The 18,374-nt window shown below is 46.0% G+C and overlaps 1 protein-coding gene across 3 annotated transcripts in view; it reads left to right on the top strand.

Moving 5' to 3' along the window:
* Positions 1-435: 435 nt before the first annotated feature.
* Positions 436-18,374, top strand: part of SLCO3A1 (solute carrier organic anion transporter family member 3A1) — a 314,561-nt gene continuing 296,622 nt past the window's right edge. For all 3 annotated transcript variants that reach the window (XM_030930383.1, XM_010361724.2, XM_030930382.1), the window contains exon 1: positions 436-818. In XM_030930383.1, coding sequence (XP_030786243.1) covers positions 639-818 — 180 coding nt within the window. In that variant the 5' untranslated portion in view covers positions 436-638. The remainder of the gene's footprint in view (positions 819-18,374) is intronic.

Here is an 18,374-nt window from a genome sequence, read left to right as displayed (position 1 = left end):
TAGGGGCCGGGCGCCGCCTCCCTCCCTCAGGGGCACCCCCGTACTCCGCAAGGACTCCGGGTCTCCCCAGTTCTCCCAGCAGCCGGACCCTCCCAGCCTCGGCCGCTGGGCCGCCCTCCGCGTCCCAAGCCCGCCTCCCGTGCCTCCCCGGGGGCGCACCGGCAGCGGGGAGCGGCGCAGCGAGGGCGCGCAGCGGCGGCCCAGGCCCAGGCCTCGGGGCTGGGGCTGGGGCTGGGGCTGGGGCCGGGGCTGGGGTTGAGGGGGTGAGAGCAGGCGCGGCCGGCGGGCGAGGGGAAGCGGACGATGGCAGCGGCGGGCGGCCGCGGGAGGCGAGGCGGCAGCGGCGGCGGCGGGCGGCGCGAGGAGCCCCTGTGATTGGCACAGCCGGAGCCGGAGGAGGAGGCGAGGGGAGGGCGGAGGCGGGGGAGGAGGAGGAGGAAGGGGCGAGCGCGGCGGCGGCGGCGGCGAGGAGCTGTGCTTTCCACCTCTCCAGCCCCGGCAGGACGGGGGCGGCAGCCGCGAGCCCGGGGCGGGGACAGCACGCAGCCTCGAGGCGCGCACCCCGGCCCGGCAGCGGCCCTGACACTCAGGGCGAGCGGGAAAGCGGCGGCGGCGGCGGCGGCGGCGGCGGGGGAAGGATGCAGGGGAAGAAGCCGGGCGGCTCGTCGGGCGGCGGCCGGAGCGGCGAGCTGCAGGGGGACGAGGCGCAGAGGAACAAGAAAAAGAAAAAGAAGGTGTCCTGCTTTTCCAACATCAAGATATTCCTGGTGTCCGAGTGCGCCCTGATGCTGGCGCAGGGCACGGTGGGCGCCTACCTGGTGAGTCCCTGAGCCAACTCCGCCGTGGAGCCCTTCCCCAGCCCGGCTCCCGAACGGCCGCCTGGCACGAGGAGGGGGCCGCCCGGCGCTGGGGGCTGGCGGGCATGACCTCGGCCCGGCGTGGAGGTTGGCGAGTGGTGCAGAGGCGGCCGCCGGGGGAGCTGCCGGCCGGGGCTGCCAGCGAGCGGGTAGCGGGCGGGACCGTTGATGCCGGTAGCAGCTCGCGCGCGCCCTGCTGGGGCTGGGGGTGCTGCGGGACGAGAGGCGGCGGGCAGATGGGCGTAAAACTATTCCTCTCACCCCCTTAAGAGCGGAGCGAGACGGTGACTTCAGGGCTCTCCTTGGAGAGGAAAGCAATCGGGGTTTGCAGGTGACCCGCACATGGGAAGAAAAACCGGTTAGCATCCTGCGTCCTCTACTCTCCATTGCATCCTCCTCGAGAACAAATCTATTATGCATCATTTTCTCCGGGAGCTTTCTACATCTGCCAATTACAGGGGGATATAACAGCTTAGAGTAAAATGCTCCCTAGTGTGGCCCTGACCTGACTCGGGTCTGCAGGGGGAATATTCCCACCCGGCATCCCTGTAGCCCTCTTTCAGCGTCTGCGATAAAGTTACGGTACCTAGAGAGCAGCTGCGAGTTTGTGTAGTTCCTGCTATCCACTCTTAGTGCTAAATTCCCCATCGTGGTCTGTCGCCCACAGAAGGTTGCACCATTTTGCACAATGAATATGTATTTTATTTGCCTCCAGAAAGGGGATGTTAATGCTCAGAGGGCCCATGGGTGCATAACATTTCAGAGGAAACAGCTTGTAATGACTCAGCACTGTCAGGTACCTACTTTGTGTCTTTTGCCTCCCCTGCTCAGGTGGTCCCAACTTGAGTTCCAGAGAGCGTGCTTCCACACCTGAGTACAGTCCTGTCTAAACGGGAAAAAATTTTTTGAGTTTATAGTGTTAAATCATTACTTGGCTGTTGACCCGCAACTGGAATCAAATGTCATAGACTTTGAGTATTCCTGAGCAAGTTTGATGGAGATAGAATTGGACAAGATTTTGGCCATTGAATAACCACATCTAGAGATAGAACCACGCGTATCCTGATGCTATGATTAATCCCTCATTCCTGGCCTTGGCGTAAAGTTAATGAGGACCAGACGCTGGGGGCTCTATACCATTCATAAACTATCTCTTAAGGCTCAGGGCTCACTGTTAAAGGGAAATACAAGCAGTGCTTGGTCTCCGTCCGGTGTTGAGTAAGTTAGGTGGTTGTGAGAGAGGAGGTCTTCAAACTCAGCTCTGTTCCTGGGGTGACAATTTCAGGGCTTTTGAAAATCAAATACATTTCTGCTGCTCCTTCTGAGACGAAAAGCGTTTACGTCCCGGTCTCTGTCTTGTGCATTTGTAACTTGTAGACTGCAAGTGAACCCTGTAGTCAAAAGCACACCTTGTTTTCTGTTCTATAAAATAACACTTATTGTGCCTATAGTTATAATATGCAGTTGCAGACAGTGCTTATTGGCCCTTGGAATTTGAGGGATAGGGGATAATTGTGTTTTGGGAGTCAGTTTATCAGCCTTTCCTTAGGGGGAATTTGACTGTTAAAATATTTAAGTACATGTATTACAGAGATGCAAATACACATTAATAAAACATATGTGGGTCTGTACTGTGACATATGCAAAGTACATAATACCTAACCGGGTCTATGTTTAAAAGGAGGTAATTAGTATATCAACAGCTGCCTCCAGTTTAACGGTTTGTTTGCCTCAAACCAGTTTTGATCAGTAGAGTGCATTATTCATGTGTGGCAAACACCAACAGAACTTTTCACCCCAGGAATGATAAAAGCACGGGCTTACTATTTTTCCGTTGCAATGATCTAAGGATTTGACAAAGAAATGAAGCCGGGCTGCAACTAGATGAATGACCTAGCTCCTTTAGAAAGTTAAGAAGCCGAGTACTCCTGGAGTGGTGGACTTCTGGAGGCAGGGCTGGCCCCAGGAGATAGGAGGTTGACTTCAATCCCAGAACAGTGGAATGACAGGCGGAGGAGGAATTTGGTCCACCTGGTGGTGGCATCCTGGCACTTCTAGCCTTAGCTGATGGAAAGCCTGGTTGGGTGGGGTAAGGTAACAGGAGTCAACAGGTGACTTGCAGAAAGCAGCTGGAGGCCCAGGAGAGGACAGGCCTAGGAAATTGAATTCATTTTGATTACTAGGAGTGGAGGCATAAGGCTCTAAGGGCTCTGCTTTGCCCGGCTGCCCTCGTCTTTGCCTTGCCATCGGAGCCTCATGAAAATAAATAGTTGGCTTGTCAGGGTTGACCGACTCAGCTTGCTGTGGGCTTTGCTCTTCTGGGCCACTTCAGAGTTTTCTCTTCACCTGTTATTTGGGAGATGGGGAGAAAAGTTTGCTCCTTCAGCCATGCGAGACTTCTCTGTGGATAATTGGAGAATGAAATATTGCAGCCTGTTTGCAGGAAAGGCAAATTTCTTCCTTTTAATTCATCATGGCTTTCTTAGGAAACCTGAGACCCTGTGTCTGTAGGGGACCTCAGGGCAGGGACCACAGGGCAGGGTCCATGTGCTAAGTGTGCGTTATGTGTGATCTTTACGTTGGCAATCAGCCTGCCCCTCTAATGAGGCATTTCCAGATACCTGAGGAAGGGCTTGCCTTGGGACAGTGCCAGCAATGCTCCCTTTCACAGAGAAGAGAGTGATAACAAATTCTATGCCAACGACATTATTTCCTATTAGATTCCCAGAGTCCACCTTCTTATTTCATCTCCCAAGTTGCCTGAAAATTTTGCAGTTTCATTTCCTTATTTTTTCTGAAAAGACAAATTTCCCAGTGTCCTGAATGACACTAGTGTAGGCTTCCCAACTGCAGAACTGAAGCAGAAGGTTGCCTGTGATTTAAGAAGCAACTTTGAGAGGGAGGACTCGTGTGTGTGTGTGTGTGTGTTTGTGTGTCTGCGTGTGAGACAGAGAGAGAGAAAATGTGTGTGTGTGTGTATGTATGCATGTGTTAGTTTTCCACCAAGAACCTCCCCAGGGAGGAAACTCAAGAGAAAACTGTATTGGATATAAGAAGGCCATCAATTGTTGGCTAGGCTGGGGACCTGCAACTTTTGTCTTGGTGTCAGGGAGTACAGAAAGACACTGATCCTGAAAGCTAGACTCAATGATCTAGATAAAGTAACCCAGGTACAACCTGGGCCAACTGTGGATTCTGAAATCTATTACAGTTACAAACGTCTTCACTGGAAACCATGCTTCAGATAAGCCAATAGTCACAGGGATGTTCCATCATAGTCACCTAAACCTCCTGACTGGCTATGAAATAATTTTTGCAGCATAAGAGGAGAGACCTGCTCAGTTTGATAGTCATTTTGTATGGAACAGAGAATGCAATTTAATTTTCTTCTACTTGGGTTTTGGCTTCGAGTGACTCCAGTCCTGTTTGCGAGGATGTAACATGTGCTTAAGTCTTGGACTGGTTGGAGAAGATGCAGGCATATGAGAACTGCATGGAGAGAAAGTCATTTGGTATGTGCTTATTGGTGCTTTGCAGAAACCCCCTAAAATGTTGTAAGCCACTCACTGAGGGTAGCCCTGCTTATAGAGGTTTCTGTGTGGTATCAAATTACTGAGAACTGGAGTAGATAAGGGTGTGTACAGGAAATTAAAACCTCTGACACCTCGGCCGGGCGCGGTGGCTCAAGCCTGTAATCCCAGCACTTTGGGAGGCCGAGACGGGCGGATCACGAGGTCAGGAGATCGAGACCATCCTGGCTAACACGGTGAAACCCCGTCTCTACTGAAAAATACAAAAAACTAGCCGGGAGAGGTGGCGGGCGCCTGTAGTCCCAGCTACTCAGGAGGCTGAGGCAGGAGAATGGCGTAAACCCGGGAGGCGGAGCTTGCAGTGAGCTGAGATCCGGCCACTGCACTCCAGCCTGGGCGACAGAGCAAGACTCTGTCGCAACCAAAAAAAAAAAAAAAAAAAAAAAAAAAAAAACCTCTGACACCTCTAGATGATTAGATTGAGGCATACATACAAATATATTCGAATTTCCTCAGGTTGAAAACTGAGAAAAGGCCAGTCTAGTTTCCTGGGTGGGGCACCAAGGGTGTTCCTTTGAAGAAGGGGTAGGTATTTCCCTATTTAGAGTTATAGAAAAATAAGTTTGAGGTTGTGGTGACAAAATAATGACATCGATGACTGAGTGTGGTTAATGAGGCTCTGTCTCACTGCTTTGTAGTCACACTTTTTCAGCTTGAGAACAGTCAGTGGGCTTGCAATTAATGGGTGAGGTGAAACTGCTAGATTTGTTATTCCTTTTTTTTTCTAAAGAAACATCATTTTGAAGATGAGTTTTTGCATATTCAACCCAGAAGCAGACAGCTGAGGAAACTGTCTGTTGACATTTTCAACAGAGACATTTTTGAAGTCCTTGTCAAATTACTATGATGACTAAGGTAACCATATTTTATTTAATCAAATTATTTTATACACTTATGCTTACTCAAAGTGACAAATTCCTTGCCATTTCCATAATTACTATGTAGCCCCAGGTACTAAGAAATAAAATTACCTTGATTTTTTTTCCCTTATAGCTTAGTTTAAAATGTTAATTATTAAGGGGAAAATTCTGAAAATTCTTTTCATCCAGCCTTGTGTATTTATCTTTGTTTCTGAGGGAGTTTTTGTTGGCGTACGTAACAATGGGAGAAACTGAATTAGTAGTAAAATGAGCCAGGGCTCTATCCTGCATTTTGTTAACCCTTCCCCTCATTCAATTTTAGACACCTTATGAAAAGGATCGCCGAGAGGCCTCTCTGCAGCAGCACCGCCTTGCTAATCAATTGCCCAGCATTTGCAGCTCATCTTGTGTGCTGCTGGAGTCGGGTTTTCTATTACGCTGCACGGGCTTCTTCTTGCACGAAGTCATTGGTGAACTGCTGGGCAAAGGCAGCCTCACCAAGAGGGTCTCTGTGAATTTATTTTGCACACCTAAAAGCAAACTTTGAGGTGCTGCCTTGATCACGGAATGTATTCTCTTAACAGATTGGCCTGGATGAACAAGGGTAGTATTGCAAAAATGATGAGGATACAGATGCATTTCATGCAGAAATAGTGAAGAATAAAACTCCCTACTAGCTGCATTTCTCTGGCTTTAGTTCCAACTTGCGCAGATTTCACTACATGTATCATTTAATAAGCATGTTTCTCTAAAGTGGAGTCAAAGTACCTCTCTTTTGCATGTGTACTCTATTCTGTACGTTGCTGTATGCATTGCATATTTACATACGTGTTCATGTACAGGGTTGCATGCAATGAATATTGTATGCCATACTCTTTGAAGGTGCAAAGGGACATTTCAATGGTAACTTTGATTGTGTGGTTGACACACGGATTTGGGACCCGTTCTTCCCTGAAGAAAATCTCTGTATTTTCTTGCCTCTCAGAAATGCCTTTGATAATCTGTAGGCTAGAAAGATAGCATCTTTGCTCTTTCAATTTACTTTTATTTTCGGTTTCTATGTCTGTATCTGCAAAATAGATATAAATGGGAAAAACAGTGGAATCATGGACCTTGGTTCATGGGATAAATGAATTGATGTGATTCAAAGACACTTGTATTTTATGTAGCCTAAGTGTTTATGTGTTAGCATGAGACAAATTATTGTTTAATGGTTAAAACTCCAAGTTAAATGATTACAGTTCCAAGGTGGAGAATGGCAAGTGTCTGTGGCAGCTGTCGCTTATTCGATGAGTGTCAGAAGACTGGGATTGATGCCTATGTCCTTTCCTTACCTGCTCTGTGACCTTGAGCTGTTTACTTAACCTCTCTGTACCTCACTTTTTCATTTTATAACTGGGATTATACTAGTACCCACCCTCCGTTTTGCTGTGAGGATGAACTGAGTCAGTACATGTAAAGCACCTTGAACAATATCTGGCACATAGTGAGTGCCCAGGAAATATTAGCTATTACTATTAATAATAATATGGTTATGCATATTTACTGCAAACATAATAACTATGTAGCCCCAACTGATGAGAAATAAAATATTTCAATCCAACTTTGGTTTTGGTTTAGTGAATTACATATTCAAGTAGTTTCCTATTCTGCATGAACATTTTTGTCTGGGAGGTAAAAAGTTTTTAAGGGCAAGTAATAAGCAAAATATCAGTTGCTAATTCTGTTTATTCCCTTATAAATATAGCAATCCATTTCATCTTAAAGATGCTGTAAAAATTAGTCACATGGGAGAGGAGCCCACTGCAGGAATGGTGATTCATGTTGATCATTTACAGTCCATGAGTACTTGAAGGAGGTTAAAGCAGGCCAGGCAGGACTGGCTGGGAGGGCCAGGTGCCCTGACGCTTCACTTTGGGAGGTCCTCAGTATCTCTTGCTGTGGTCTATGGCCACTGGGTGCTGAAGGCTGCGGGTAGGTGGAAAGAATGTTAGACTTGGAGTTGGAAGACCTGGATGTGAACTTAGACTTGCTACTTCCCAGCTCCTGGCAACTTGACTTACCTGAGCCTCAATGGCCTCATCTGAAAAATGGGGATAATGATAGAGCTTATCTTACAGATGCTTGTGAGGTTTAAACAAATAGTCATGTGATAGAGTACTTCTCATACGGTACGGTATTCCACAGTTGCTTTAACAGTAATGGTATAACCCTGCTCGTTGACATTAGCACCAACAAAAGCCCGTCCTAGGGAGCTGAGGATTTGGAATATTATGTGAGGCCAAGGCTTCTGTTTCCTAAACTGGTGATCTGGGCTCCTGAAGCTTGCTCTGCTTCACTGGCTGAAAGGCTGAGTGACCAATTCAAGGGAGCCCAAGGTGTCAGGAGAGGGAGGACAAAGGGACATATGTTGTGGACATATGCTGCACTCCAGGCAGCCTTGTTTAAAACGTGCCTCCGCAGAGCTCAGCCTTGGTTGCCCAGAGTGGCTCAGGTCTCACGCCTTGTCTGCTGCCTTCACCTCGCCTTCTCTTGCAGTATTAAGTGGACTCTGGCAAGCAGGTCTGTGGGCATTTCCCCACTCTTGGTCTTTTTTTTGGTTTCTCATAAGCAGAACAAGGGACGTGTTCCTCCAATCTGGTTTCCCGTCCCGTGGATTCATCCATCTTGGCTTATGGACATACTTTTTGCACACACCACTCCTGTTCCTTCTGTAGTCTTAGAAGCAGCCTTTCTACCCCCAGTCTGGTCACACCTGTCCTTGCAAAAGATAGAGAAGGAACTGGGCCTTTCTCAGTGAATCAGGTGGCAGTGTATGTTTTAGGTGAGTTTTTAGATTCGCCTTCAAATGCCACAGGCTTCAGGAGAGAATCTGTACTCAGAAGACCACAGAGCCTAAAGCCCGGTCACTCTGACGACTTTGCTGAGGGAGTAACTGTGTGTAAAGCACTGAATCTTGTGCAGCCACAGGTGTGGAGTGAGCAAGCCTGGGGAGCCTTCATCTGTGAGTTCCAGTGACAACACAGAGACTGGAAACATTCCTGTGGATGTGCACAGAACCTCAGCAGTTGGTGACTCCCAACTTCTTTATTTAGGTTCATTCTTTGTGGTTTTGAGTCGAGCGCCTCTGAAAAGGGAAGCCCTTACTAACTGAGGACTTAGCAGCTCAATTGTTTAGTGGAAACGGTGTTACCAGCCTCGTTATTTCCCATATGACTGGGCATTCCTCTTTAAACACGGATTAGTTGGTCATTAGTATTTTCCTGGACTTAGACAAAAGTTGCACTTATTCCTCCTAGTCAACACACATGGAAAATATTTAAACATAGGCTGCCATAAGCCCCGCTTTTGTTGTTGTTATTTCGAGACAGGGTCTTGCTCCATCGTCCAGGTTGGAGTGCAGTGGCAGGATCACAGCTCGACCTCCCAGGCTGAAATGATCCTCCCACCTCAACCTCCTAAGTAGCTGGGATGTAGGCACATACCACCAAGCTTGGCTAATTTTCTTATTTTTTTTTTTTTTTTTGTAGAGATGGGGTGTGGAGTGGTTTCACCATGTTGCCCAGGCTGGTCTTGAACTCCTGGACTCAAGTGATCCACCTGCCTTGACCTCCCAAAGTGCTGGGATTGCAGGTGTGAACCACGGTGCCTTGCCAGCCCTGCATTTTTCAGTGGGGTAGGGTGGGGCGGGTGGGGTGGGAAGAAGTGTGAACTCATCTTTCCCCTTTGCCCTCATGATTTCCTTTATAAATACCCCTGCCATGCCTCTTCAGTACTCTCCTTTTCATGGATGTAATAGCCCAAGTGGCATTTTAAGTTATCTGGTAATGGACTCAGCGCACTGACTGTAATGATGAAGTCTTATTTTTTTAATTAATTTTTTTTTTTTGAGACAGTCTCACACTGTCCCCCAGGGTGGAGTGCAGTGGTGCGATCTCAGCTCACTGCAACCTCTGGCTCCCGGGTTGAAGCGATTCTCTTGCCTCAGCCTCCCCAGTAGCTGGGACTACAGGTGCGTACCACCACTCGGCTAATTTTTTGTGTTTTTTTTAGTAGGGATGGAGTTTCACGATGTTCACCAGGGTGGTCTCAAACTCCTGACCTCAAGCAATCCACTCATCTCAGCCTTAGCGTTGGTTCTTGTTAAAATCTTTGCCCTCTGAAAATTCTGAGAATAGGCTGTGCCCATAAGACCATCCCAATAGGTAGTGATGTGACTACCACATTTGTTCTGCCAGGTTGTCCTTTGGGACAACTTTTGGGTGTCTGGATAACGGACCTGTCCAGATAGCCCTTGAGACTTTCTAGGTAGCTCTAAAGACTGTTCTGGCTCTCCATCCATTGATACCTAAGTTTCTAGTTGTGCAGAGTGTGAAGAAATGAGCAGGGGCTGATCAGGCTTTCAACAAATGGTTCCAGAGAAAATAATAGAAGGCAAACTAAATCACTGCTCATATAACTACAGGAACTTGAGGAAGTTAGAAGTGATTATTTTTACCTCCATTTCTGCACTTGCAAGGTTGATGTAGGGAGAAGTGTCACAATGATGTTTTTCATTTAAAGACTACTGTAAATATTCATGGGAATGGCTATTGTCTTTCACCCCCTTTGCAAGAGGCTTATGTAAAATAGGCAGGCTGTTTCTAATTGTTGAATTTGTCTCCCAACTTCAGCTGATTAGAAGGAGAAATTACCACCTTGAATATAAGCAGGTTGAAGTTGGGAGAGCTGCCCTCGGCTGATTATATAAGCTATAAAATACAGCACCTGAAGTCTTGTGTTTACTCTGCAAAGAATTCCCCTAATGAAGATGAAAATTTCTAAGCAGCATGGACCCATATGTGTTTATTATGTAATATTCAATTATGGCGATCCAACCTGTAAAATAAACAATGGGGTTGATTAGTTAATCTCTTTGTTGGCTTTCGGGTCAGAGAATTGTTTAAAGTAGATCCACAGAGCCACCTAGAGCTGTCCCCCTGGAACTCGGCTGGCTGTGGTGTCAGCACCAGTTCCCCTTCTCTCCAGTGGTGCAGGAGGCTTGTCCTGGGTCTGTGGTCACTGTAGCTTTCAAGGTTGTGGAGGGCAGGCCTCCCTTAAGGCTGGCTTTCAAGGTTGCTTGTGCAGTGTAGTGGGATGGTCGTTGAGTACAACCACTGCCGGTTGTGATGACACCATCCTTTGGCCGTTTCATTTCTCAAAGTGCTGCTGTGATAGCACTCAGAATTTGCTGTGTCTTGTGGGATGATTTGCATAAGCAGCATGTATTCCAGTGTGACACATCACACTATCCTCTTCTTGAAGCTATACATGCGTGGGGTGCACAGCACACCACACGGTCAAGTTCAGATTTCCATCCTCCTCCTGAAATGTAGGAAAGGAGCATTTTTTTTTTTTTTTTTGGCCAAAGTGATGATTGAGGAGAAGAAACTGGAAGGGAGCCAGACCCATGAAGCAGATGTAGAAGAGCTTCAGACAAGCCTCTCCTGTCCTTATGCAAAAAATTGAGGGCAGGACCCCTGACTTATTGTGTGGCATGTTGTGTCGCCTCCCCAGTACTGGTAAATACTTACGTAGATTGGGAGGCTTAACATGCCAATGACAGTTTCTCAGCCAGCCAAAGGGAGGATTTCTTTTGGAAACAAAAACCATAAATTGGCACCATTCCTTTACCTTTGCCAAGCTGTATATATGCATTAGGGAGATGCATATAAATAGATCAAAAAGCCAGTGTGCAGTTTTGCAGCTTTGCAGCTTGCACTTGATGGAAGCAGATGGGGAGGTTCTCCTTGCTGCACAGTCTCAGAGTGGCACGTGGAGCCAGCAGTGCTTGGGCTAAATCCAAATACAACCTTGTTCAGTTTCTAGAGATGGACATGTGGAATCGACTGTCCAACAGGCATATTGTTTCTGTGTCCCAGGGTTGGCCTGTTTTTAGGTCTTCTTAAGTATAACATTGTAGAATCTCTGCATTTGTTGCTTTCATGTTAGGCAAAATCAGGACACGGAATTGAGGCACTTACCCAAATGTGCAGCCCCACCCTCCCGAGCCAGCTCACATTCCCTGGCAGGTATAAGCAGGTGAGCAGTCAGAAAGCAAAGACAACTGATAGTTTTATTTTGGGGAATAACAATTATAAATAAGTATAAATAAAAATATTGTTTTGGTGAATGCTGGGGAAAATTACTTCTCTTATTCTCTTTCAAAATGTTCCTCCTCTTTTTTTTTTTTTTTTTTTTTTTTGGTCTAAATAGGCTTAATGCTTTCTAAGAGGCACCCTACCTATCCTCAATGGAGTGAGCAGATAATATATATACATTTATATTTATTTGCCTTCTGATACTTAGGATTTCATTGGGGGAATACTTCTGTATTTAAAAATGATAGTGACAGGGAGGTGATTAAAAATAGCTCAAGGGCTTGTGGCACCCAAGGCTATCAGGGCAACTATTTTGTGTGACAAGTGAAACATTTAAATCCCCCAAAAGGAAGCTGAGTGTTCTCTTGTTGTGGTCTGTCGCCTTGGTGGCTACTTTTTGCACCCAGTGAGCCGAACTGGGATGGTCACAGGTGTTCATTTCCGCTCTGTCACCTCCTGATTGTTTTCTTCCTACCTCCCTCCACTGGCCCCTGACCCCATCAGTGTCACGCCTCACCATCCCTGACAGGATGTCACAGTCACATGGGTGGGGCCTCTGGGAGTCAAGACCTAGGCCATTCCTGAGTGGGACCATCATGCCAGGCATTTGCCATGGGCAGTGTCCTTTCTGCCCCTTCCATGGTTGGCCACCCACCGTCCCTATCCAGTGGATAATGGAGGTGGGTATGGTCTCTTACAAGCCTTTCAGATCCAATTCCACCTTTCACCACAGACTGTATGTGATTCCTGCCTTCCTGGACTAATTCTGAGGTCTTTTGTACTTTATTTGGGAGCAGGAATAAATGGGGACTTCGTATTTTATTTAAATCTTTCCTTTTGTAGAGTTTGTAGGACAGTAGGATTATTCCCTAACATTTTCACTATCTCAGATGTTAGACCAAAATTGGGTCATATTATAAGTGACAAAATGACTTTTACAGTTTATCTGTTGGTGAGGTGGACATGGACCTGGAGGGGAGGGGGTGGATGAGATGATGGGCATTTCAGAAGGTAAAAACCAGGTATATTTATTAACTAGGGCTGCTGTAACAAATCAACCACGAACCGGGTGGCTTGAAACAACAAATTTTTTGTCTCACAGTCCTGCAGGCCAGTAGTCTGAAATCAGGGCATCAGCAGAGCCGTGCTCCCTCTGAGACCCTGCGTAGAACTCTTCCTTGCCTCTTCCTGGCATCTGGGGGTGGCCAAGGGTCCTTGGATTCCTTGGCTCGCAGCCGCATCACTCCCATCTCTGCCTCTGCTGTCACATGGCATTTCCCCCATGTCTCTCTCTCCTCTTCTTATAAGGACACCAGTCACATTGGATTAGGGCTCACCCTAATGACTTCATGTGACTAGCTTACATCTGCTAAGTCCTCGTTTCCAAATCAGGTCACATTCACAGGCACTAAGAGTTAGGACTTCAGTATATCTTTTTGGGGAAAACAATTCAGTTCATAACACCAGAGAAGAAAAAGATCAAAGGACCCTAAAACAGTCTGTATGTACCAAGAAAGGCAAACTCTGTCTTCTTAAGTGTTTGGGTGGGTAGGAAGATTGTCGGATATTCCTAAGAGAGTCATTCATACCCAAAGATAACATTTCAGTCTTCACAGAAATGCTGACAGTCCCTGTTACCTTTCTGTAAGAAGGTAACCATGTTTCTCTCCGGGATAGTGGTGGTTAGACTTGCAGGAATGAACCTAGTTGGATGATTCATTAGCTTTGAACACATCATTTGCTCTTTCTGGGCCTAGCTGAATGCTGGGATTGGACTGATAATCACGTCATTTGATTAAGGAGAATGCATGTAAAAAAAAAAAAAAAAAATCCTAGACAGCTATGTGGGTGAGGAATATGTGTTTGTGTATTTACTGTGTGTATGTACATAGGTACTCATCCATGTTCCCATCCCTGACACCCAGAATTACTTAGCAGGAATCAGGGCTGGTAAAATCTCCAGCTGGCACTCTCCTTCCTGAAGCCCTATCCAATTCAGTGAGACCAAAAGAGACTTTATCACTGTGTGCTGTGCCAGCCAGTCTCAGATTTGGCCAGGTGTGTATTAAATTAGGACCAGGCATCTGCATTCTAATCTCATTCATCTCCGTGGTTTTTTTGGTGGGGGTGCGAGTGATATGGTTCTCAGAATTTCTCGGCACAGGCTCCTTTTTTGAAAAAAAATGTCAACTTGATCTCTGCCAAACTAATTAACTTCGACAACTTCCTTAAGTGCTGCAAGCAATTTAGAGTTGAGTAAGGCGTGTTCTTGGCCCTCATGGAGTTGATATATCCTTGAGGGGGAGATGGCATGTTTATAATTTTTTCATTAATGACTCATTCATTAGGACATTTCAGGTCCTGGGCCAGGTGGCAGCCAAGCCCTCTGGAAGCCTCACGCCTGGTCTAGTTGTGTTACAATAGATCAGACTAAAAATAGAAACAAAGCATTGGGCCAGGGTGGGAGATGGGCCTAGGTAGACTGGTTGGAGATATAAAATAATTTTCTCAACCTTGGTTGGGGATAGATCCAAGGGTAGCAAGATGTCAAGTGGAACTGTTGGTAAGAGGCTGGTTGCGGAGAGTCATTGGAGGCGACATGTGATTGGAAAACCTGGGATGGAGAAGGGGAGGGCTGGAAACCCAGGGACAGAACTGGGCTGGGGCATGTCAGGGCTGGCACTGCGGAGCGCCACTCTAGTTAGCAGCCCGGAGGCCGTCGGCATCTCTCTCGGCCAAGCTTGGATCCCTCTGCCCCTCCTCCCCTGCTTTGAAGTGGTATGGTGAAATGTGGCTGGAAGTCAGTCTGCTAGTCTGTGGAGGGAACTTCACCCAGGGCATGCTCAGACTTGGCTAGAAGCAAGCACGGCTTCATCGCATGCTGAGGCCAAGGGGCTGAAGGATGCAGAATGCTTGTTGTACTGGAATGCTGTGCTCACCAGGATGGGTGCCACATGGGAGGGGGGGAACTATAGGGTCCTGGGCCTGAGGACAAAATGACACCTCTGTATTGAACCTCTCTTTTGCACATATATAAATGAGATTTCTGCAAGATGGGCTAACATTAGGAAAGGTCCTATTATGTTTGACTTTAAAAAAACAAAAATACTTTTGCTGGGCCTCGGATGTATCAGTTCTGGATAACTTTAAAGCTGGTAACAGAACAAACTGTGTTCACACACAGGAAATGTCTCCAAACAAAAAGTGGGTGTACAGTTTACAGTTTAAAAATTGGATGAAGGCCCTTCAAACTTCCCCTCCTGTTCTCCTTGGGAAGAGCTTGGCAGGCTGCTGAGAGAGGCCACTCCTCCCCGGTATAGGTAGTCACTGGGGCCTGGTAAGGAAGGTAGCCTGTGAGCGGAGCTGCCTGGTGACTGGGATGAGGCCCCAGGTGATCCTGGGGCTGGGAGGCTGGTGGAGGTTTCCTTTCAGCTTCAAGGCCTATATGCAGGGTTGTGCGAGTCAGGTCAGGAAGCATTTCTGCACTGTTGCCCCAAGCCTGTGGCCAGCCGATCCGAGCACTGGCTGAGCTGGCTGGAAAGCCCTGTGAGCATCCTGTGTCACTATCTTTATATATTCATCACCTGGCTCTAGTGCTAACTTGAACTTCAAGTTCATGCTTTTTTTTTTTTTAATGGGGATAGAGTCTCCCTCTGTCGCCCAGGCTGGAGTGCAGTGGTGGGATTTCGGCTCACTACAACCTCCACCTCCTGGGTTCAAGAAATTCTCCCGCCTCTGCCTCTCTAGTAGCTGGGATTACAGGAGTGCACTAGCACACCCAGCTAATTTTTGTAGTTTTAGTAGAGTCAGGGTTTTGCCATGTTGGCCAGGCTAGTCTTGAACTCCTGGCCTGAGGTGATCCACCTGGCTCGGCCTCCCAAAGTGCTGGGATTACAGGCATGAGCCACCACGCCTAGCCGGCTTTTTTTTTTTTTTTTTTTAAATATAAAGTCATTACTGTTTTACTTATTACACAAGAATATATGTGGTGTTGACAATTTGGAAAATACAAATAAACATAGATAACATTAAAAAAATCATCCATAATTCAAAGAACCTGGAGATAAATTGTGAACATTTTGGCGTGGGTCCTTTAAGTCCCTCTCTGTCTACCTGCATTGACGCATGACTTCCAGGCCCACGCGGTGGAAAAGGATGTGGGCTTTGGGGTCTTTGAAGTCCATGTCTGTGGCTGGTTAGTCTTGTGTGGCTTTGGGCATTTTGCTTTCCCTCTCTCATTCTCAATTTCCTCATCTCTAAGATTGGGATGATATTTATACTTTCAATGATCTTGTGAATACCAAATGAGAGAATCCATCCAAAGTACTCAGCCCGTGCCTCTCTGCAGTATGTGCTACTGTCGTGATTTTTAAAAAGTAATAAAATTGGATCTCACTATAAATTCTGTTTAGGAACCTACTCTTTCCTCTAAATCATTCTGATGGCTTTTCTGTAACATCAGATGTTCTTCTCTGCTGTCAGTTTCAAATGAAAAATGACCTTATTGTTTTTATAAAACAATACATATTCATCATGAATAAAAGTTTACATAAAAATGTTTTTAAAAATTCAAAATCCCCCATTCAGAAATAATCATGACTGGTGGTGGGGTTTGAGAAGTGACTGTTAACCGCACCTTCCTCCCTGGGATTATAGGCAGGAGCATGGTGGCTCGTGCCTATAATCCCAGTACTTTGGAAGGCTGAAGTGGGAATATCACTTGAGCTCAGGAGTTTGAGACCAGCCTGGGAAGCATAGGGAGACCCTGTCTCTACAAAAAAATTTAAAAATTAGCTGAGCGCGGTGGCTCACGCCTATAATCCCAGCACTTTGGGAGGCCGAGGCGGGTGGATCACTTGAGGTCAGGAGTTTCAGACCAGCCTGGCCAACATGGTAAAACCCTTTCTGTACTAAAAATTAAAAAATTAGCCAGGCATGGTGGCACATGCATGTAATCCCAGCTACTCAGGAGGCCGAGGCAGGAGAATCACTTGAACCCAGGAGGCAGAGGTTGCAGTGAGCCAAGATGGCGCCACTGCACTCCAGCCTGCACTCCAGTCTCTGTCTCAAAGGAAAAAAAAAAAAATTAAAAAATTAACTGGGTGTGGTGGTGCATGCCACCACCCAGTCTCCCAGATATTTGGGAGACTGAGGTGGGAGGATCACTTGAGACCAGGAGATTGAGACTGCAGTGAGCCATAATAATGCCATTGCACTTCAGCCTGGGTGACAGAGTGAGACACTATTTCAACAACAACAACAAAAGAATCATTTGGGAAGTAGACACCCCAGCCAGCCACAGGGGTTTAAAACATCATCTTGTGGGTTATGTGGAAAAAACTGGAGTTTGGATTGGAAAACTCCGTTTGTGTCCAGATTCAGGCTTCTTTTCACTACTTTGTCCTCAGAATAAAACTCATCCAAGTCAGAACTGCAGGCTTTGTCCCTGCAGGAGCTTACCTGCTAGGTAAGCTTACCTCCTGGAGGAGCAGAGAATATGTGCATCCTGAGGGCTGTTCACAGAATCGGGGGAGAAGGGGGTCAGGGCAAGCTTGCCAGCTTCCTGCTTACAATTCTGTGAATCAAATAAGTTGCTGATCCTTCACTTTGGGGAGGATTGAGTGAGGAAGTCAGAAGAGCAGATGCTTTTTCTCTGTTAACTTCCAGAAGGTGGATGTTCCTCTAGTCTATATCAAGGTATGAATTCTGGGGAAAAGGAAGAATAATTTCTCCTTATTATTAGGAATATATCATTTTAGAGGTCTTCCTATTCTTATACATGGAAAAATGACTGGCTGACTAGATATACTTATAAAATGTATGTTCTAAAAAATAGCAGTAAATTTAATTTCACTGAAATTTAACAGAAGACTTCAGTAAAACTGGAAAGAAGTAACTATCTTTTGCTACTAATGTTGCTGCAGAAGTGTCCAAGGCCAGCCTTATTTTTCCTCCCTTACAGATGATTTATTATTGCCTATAGGTTAGATGTATGAGGAATCTTTTCTTAATATTTGACATATAATTTAATTCTGATGTATATTACTGCTGTGTGATGTGTGTCATAGTCTTTGGAACTGGATGTGTTTTTTTCAATCAACAGATGCAATTCTTTATTAGTTTTGGGAGAATTTCCTTACATTATCTCTTCAAACACTGGGTTCTATGCAGTGAATTCTCTGCTGTGAGGCACCAATTGTCTGTATGTTATATTGTCTCTGAAATCCATAGTTGTCTGTTTTGATTCCATTACTTGAATCCCTTGTTTTTGTCTATATTCACCATGTTTATTTTTAGCTTTCCTCTAGTCAGAAAATTGATTTTAAACCATCTTTCTTTAGTTCTCTGTAGATTGTTTCATATATTTATTTTCTAGTGTTGGTTTTAGTTTTCAATTTATTTCTTTAGATCTACAGTCTTTTTTTCCCTTTCTTAGATGTTGCCTTTGGGCTCTTGAGGTATTGAACTCATATTCTTATTAAGTTCTATGGCTCAAAGATCTTTTGGGGGAAATCTTTCTCTGACTGAGTTATGTTTTCTTTTAGTTTGAGTTCTTTGTCTTTGATACCTACTGTTGCTTTCTTGCCTTTCCAGGAGTCTGTGTTTAGAGATACCATGCCTTGTGGTTTTTCATTTTATTCTTGCTGGAGTAAATCAGCCTATATCTCTCTTTGATTTACTTATTTGAAGGCTGTCTGTTTTCTCCTTGCCACCAAGCTGAAGTTTGAAGGCTGGTTGTTCATTTCTGTTCATGCTTTCTGTAGCCTGAAGACATGTGAAGTGTCTTGGGGCAGTTAAGCTGTAGCAGGTGTTATGCTGGGTGCTGAGTAGGCTTGGCTAGATGTGGGCTTGGCAGCTTTCACTTCTGGAATCTTTTGAAGGCCTTTTTAAGTGGGTTTGGTCTTTCTGTGTGGGGGCACACACTGC

Source organism: Rhinopithecus roxellana, chromosome 5 (genome assembly GCF_007565055.1).
Source record: "Rhinopithecus roxellana isolate Shanxi Qingling chromosome 5, ASM756505v1, whole genome shotgun sequence".
NCBI lineage: Eukaryota > Metazoa > Chordata > Mammalia > Primates > Cercopithecidae > Rhinopithecus > Rhinopithecus roxellana.
This window is presented reverse-complemented; position numbering and strand designations above follow the sequence as displayed.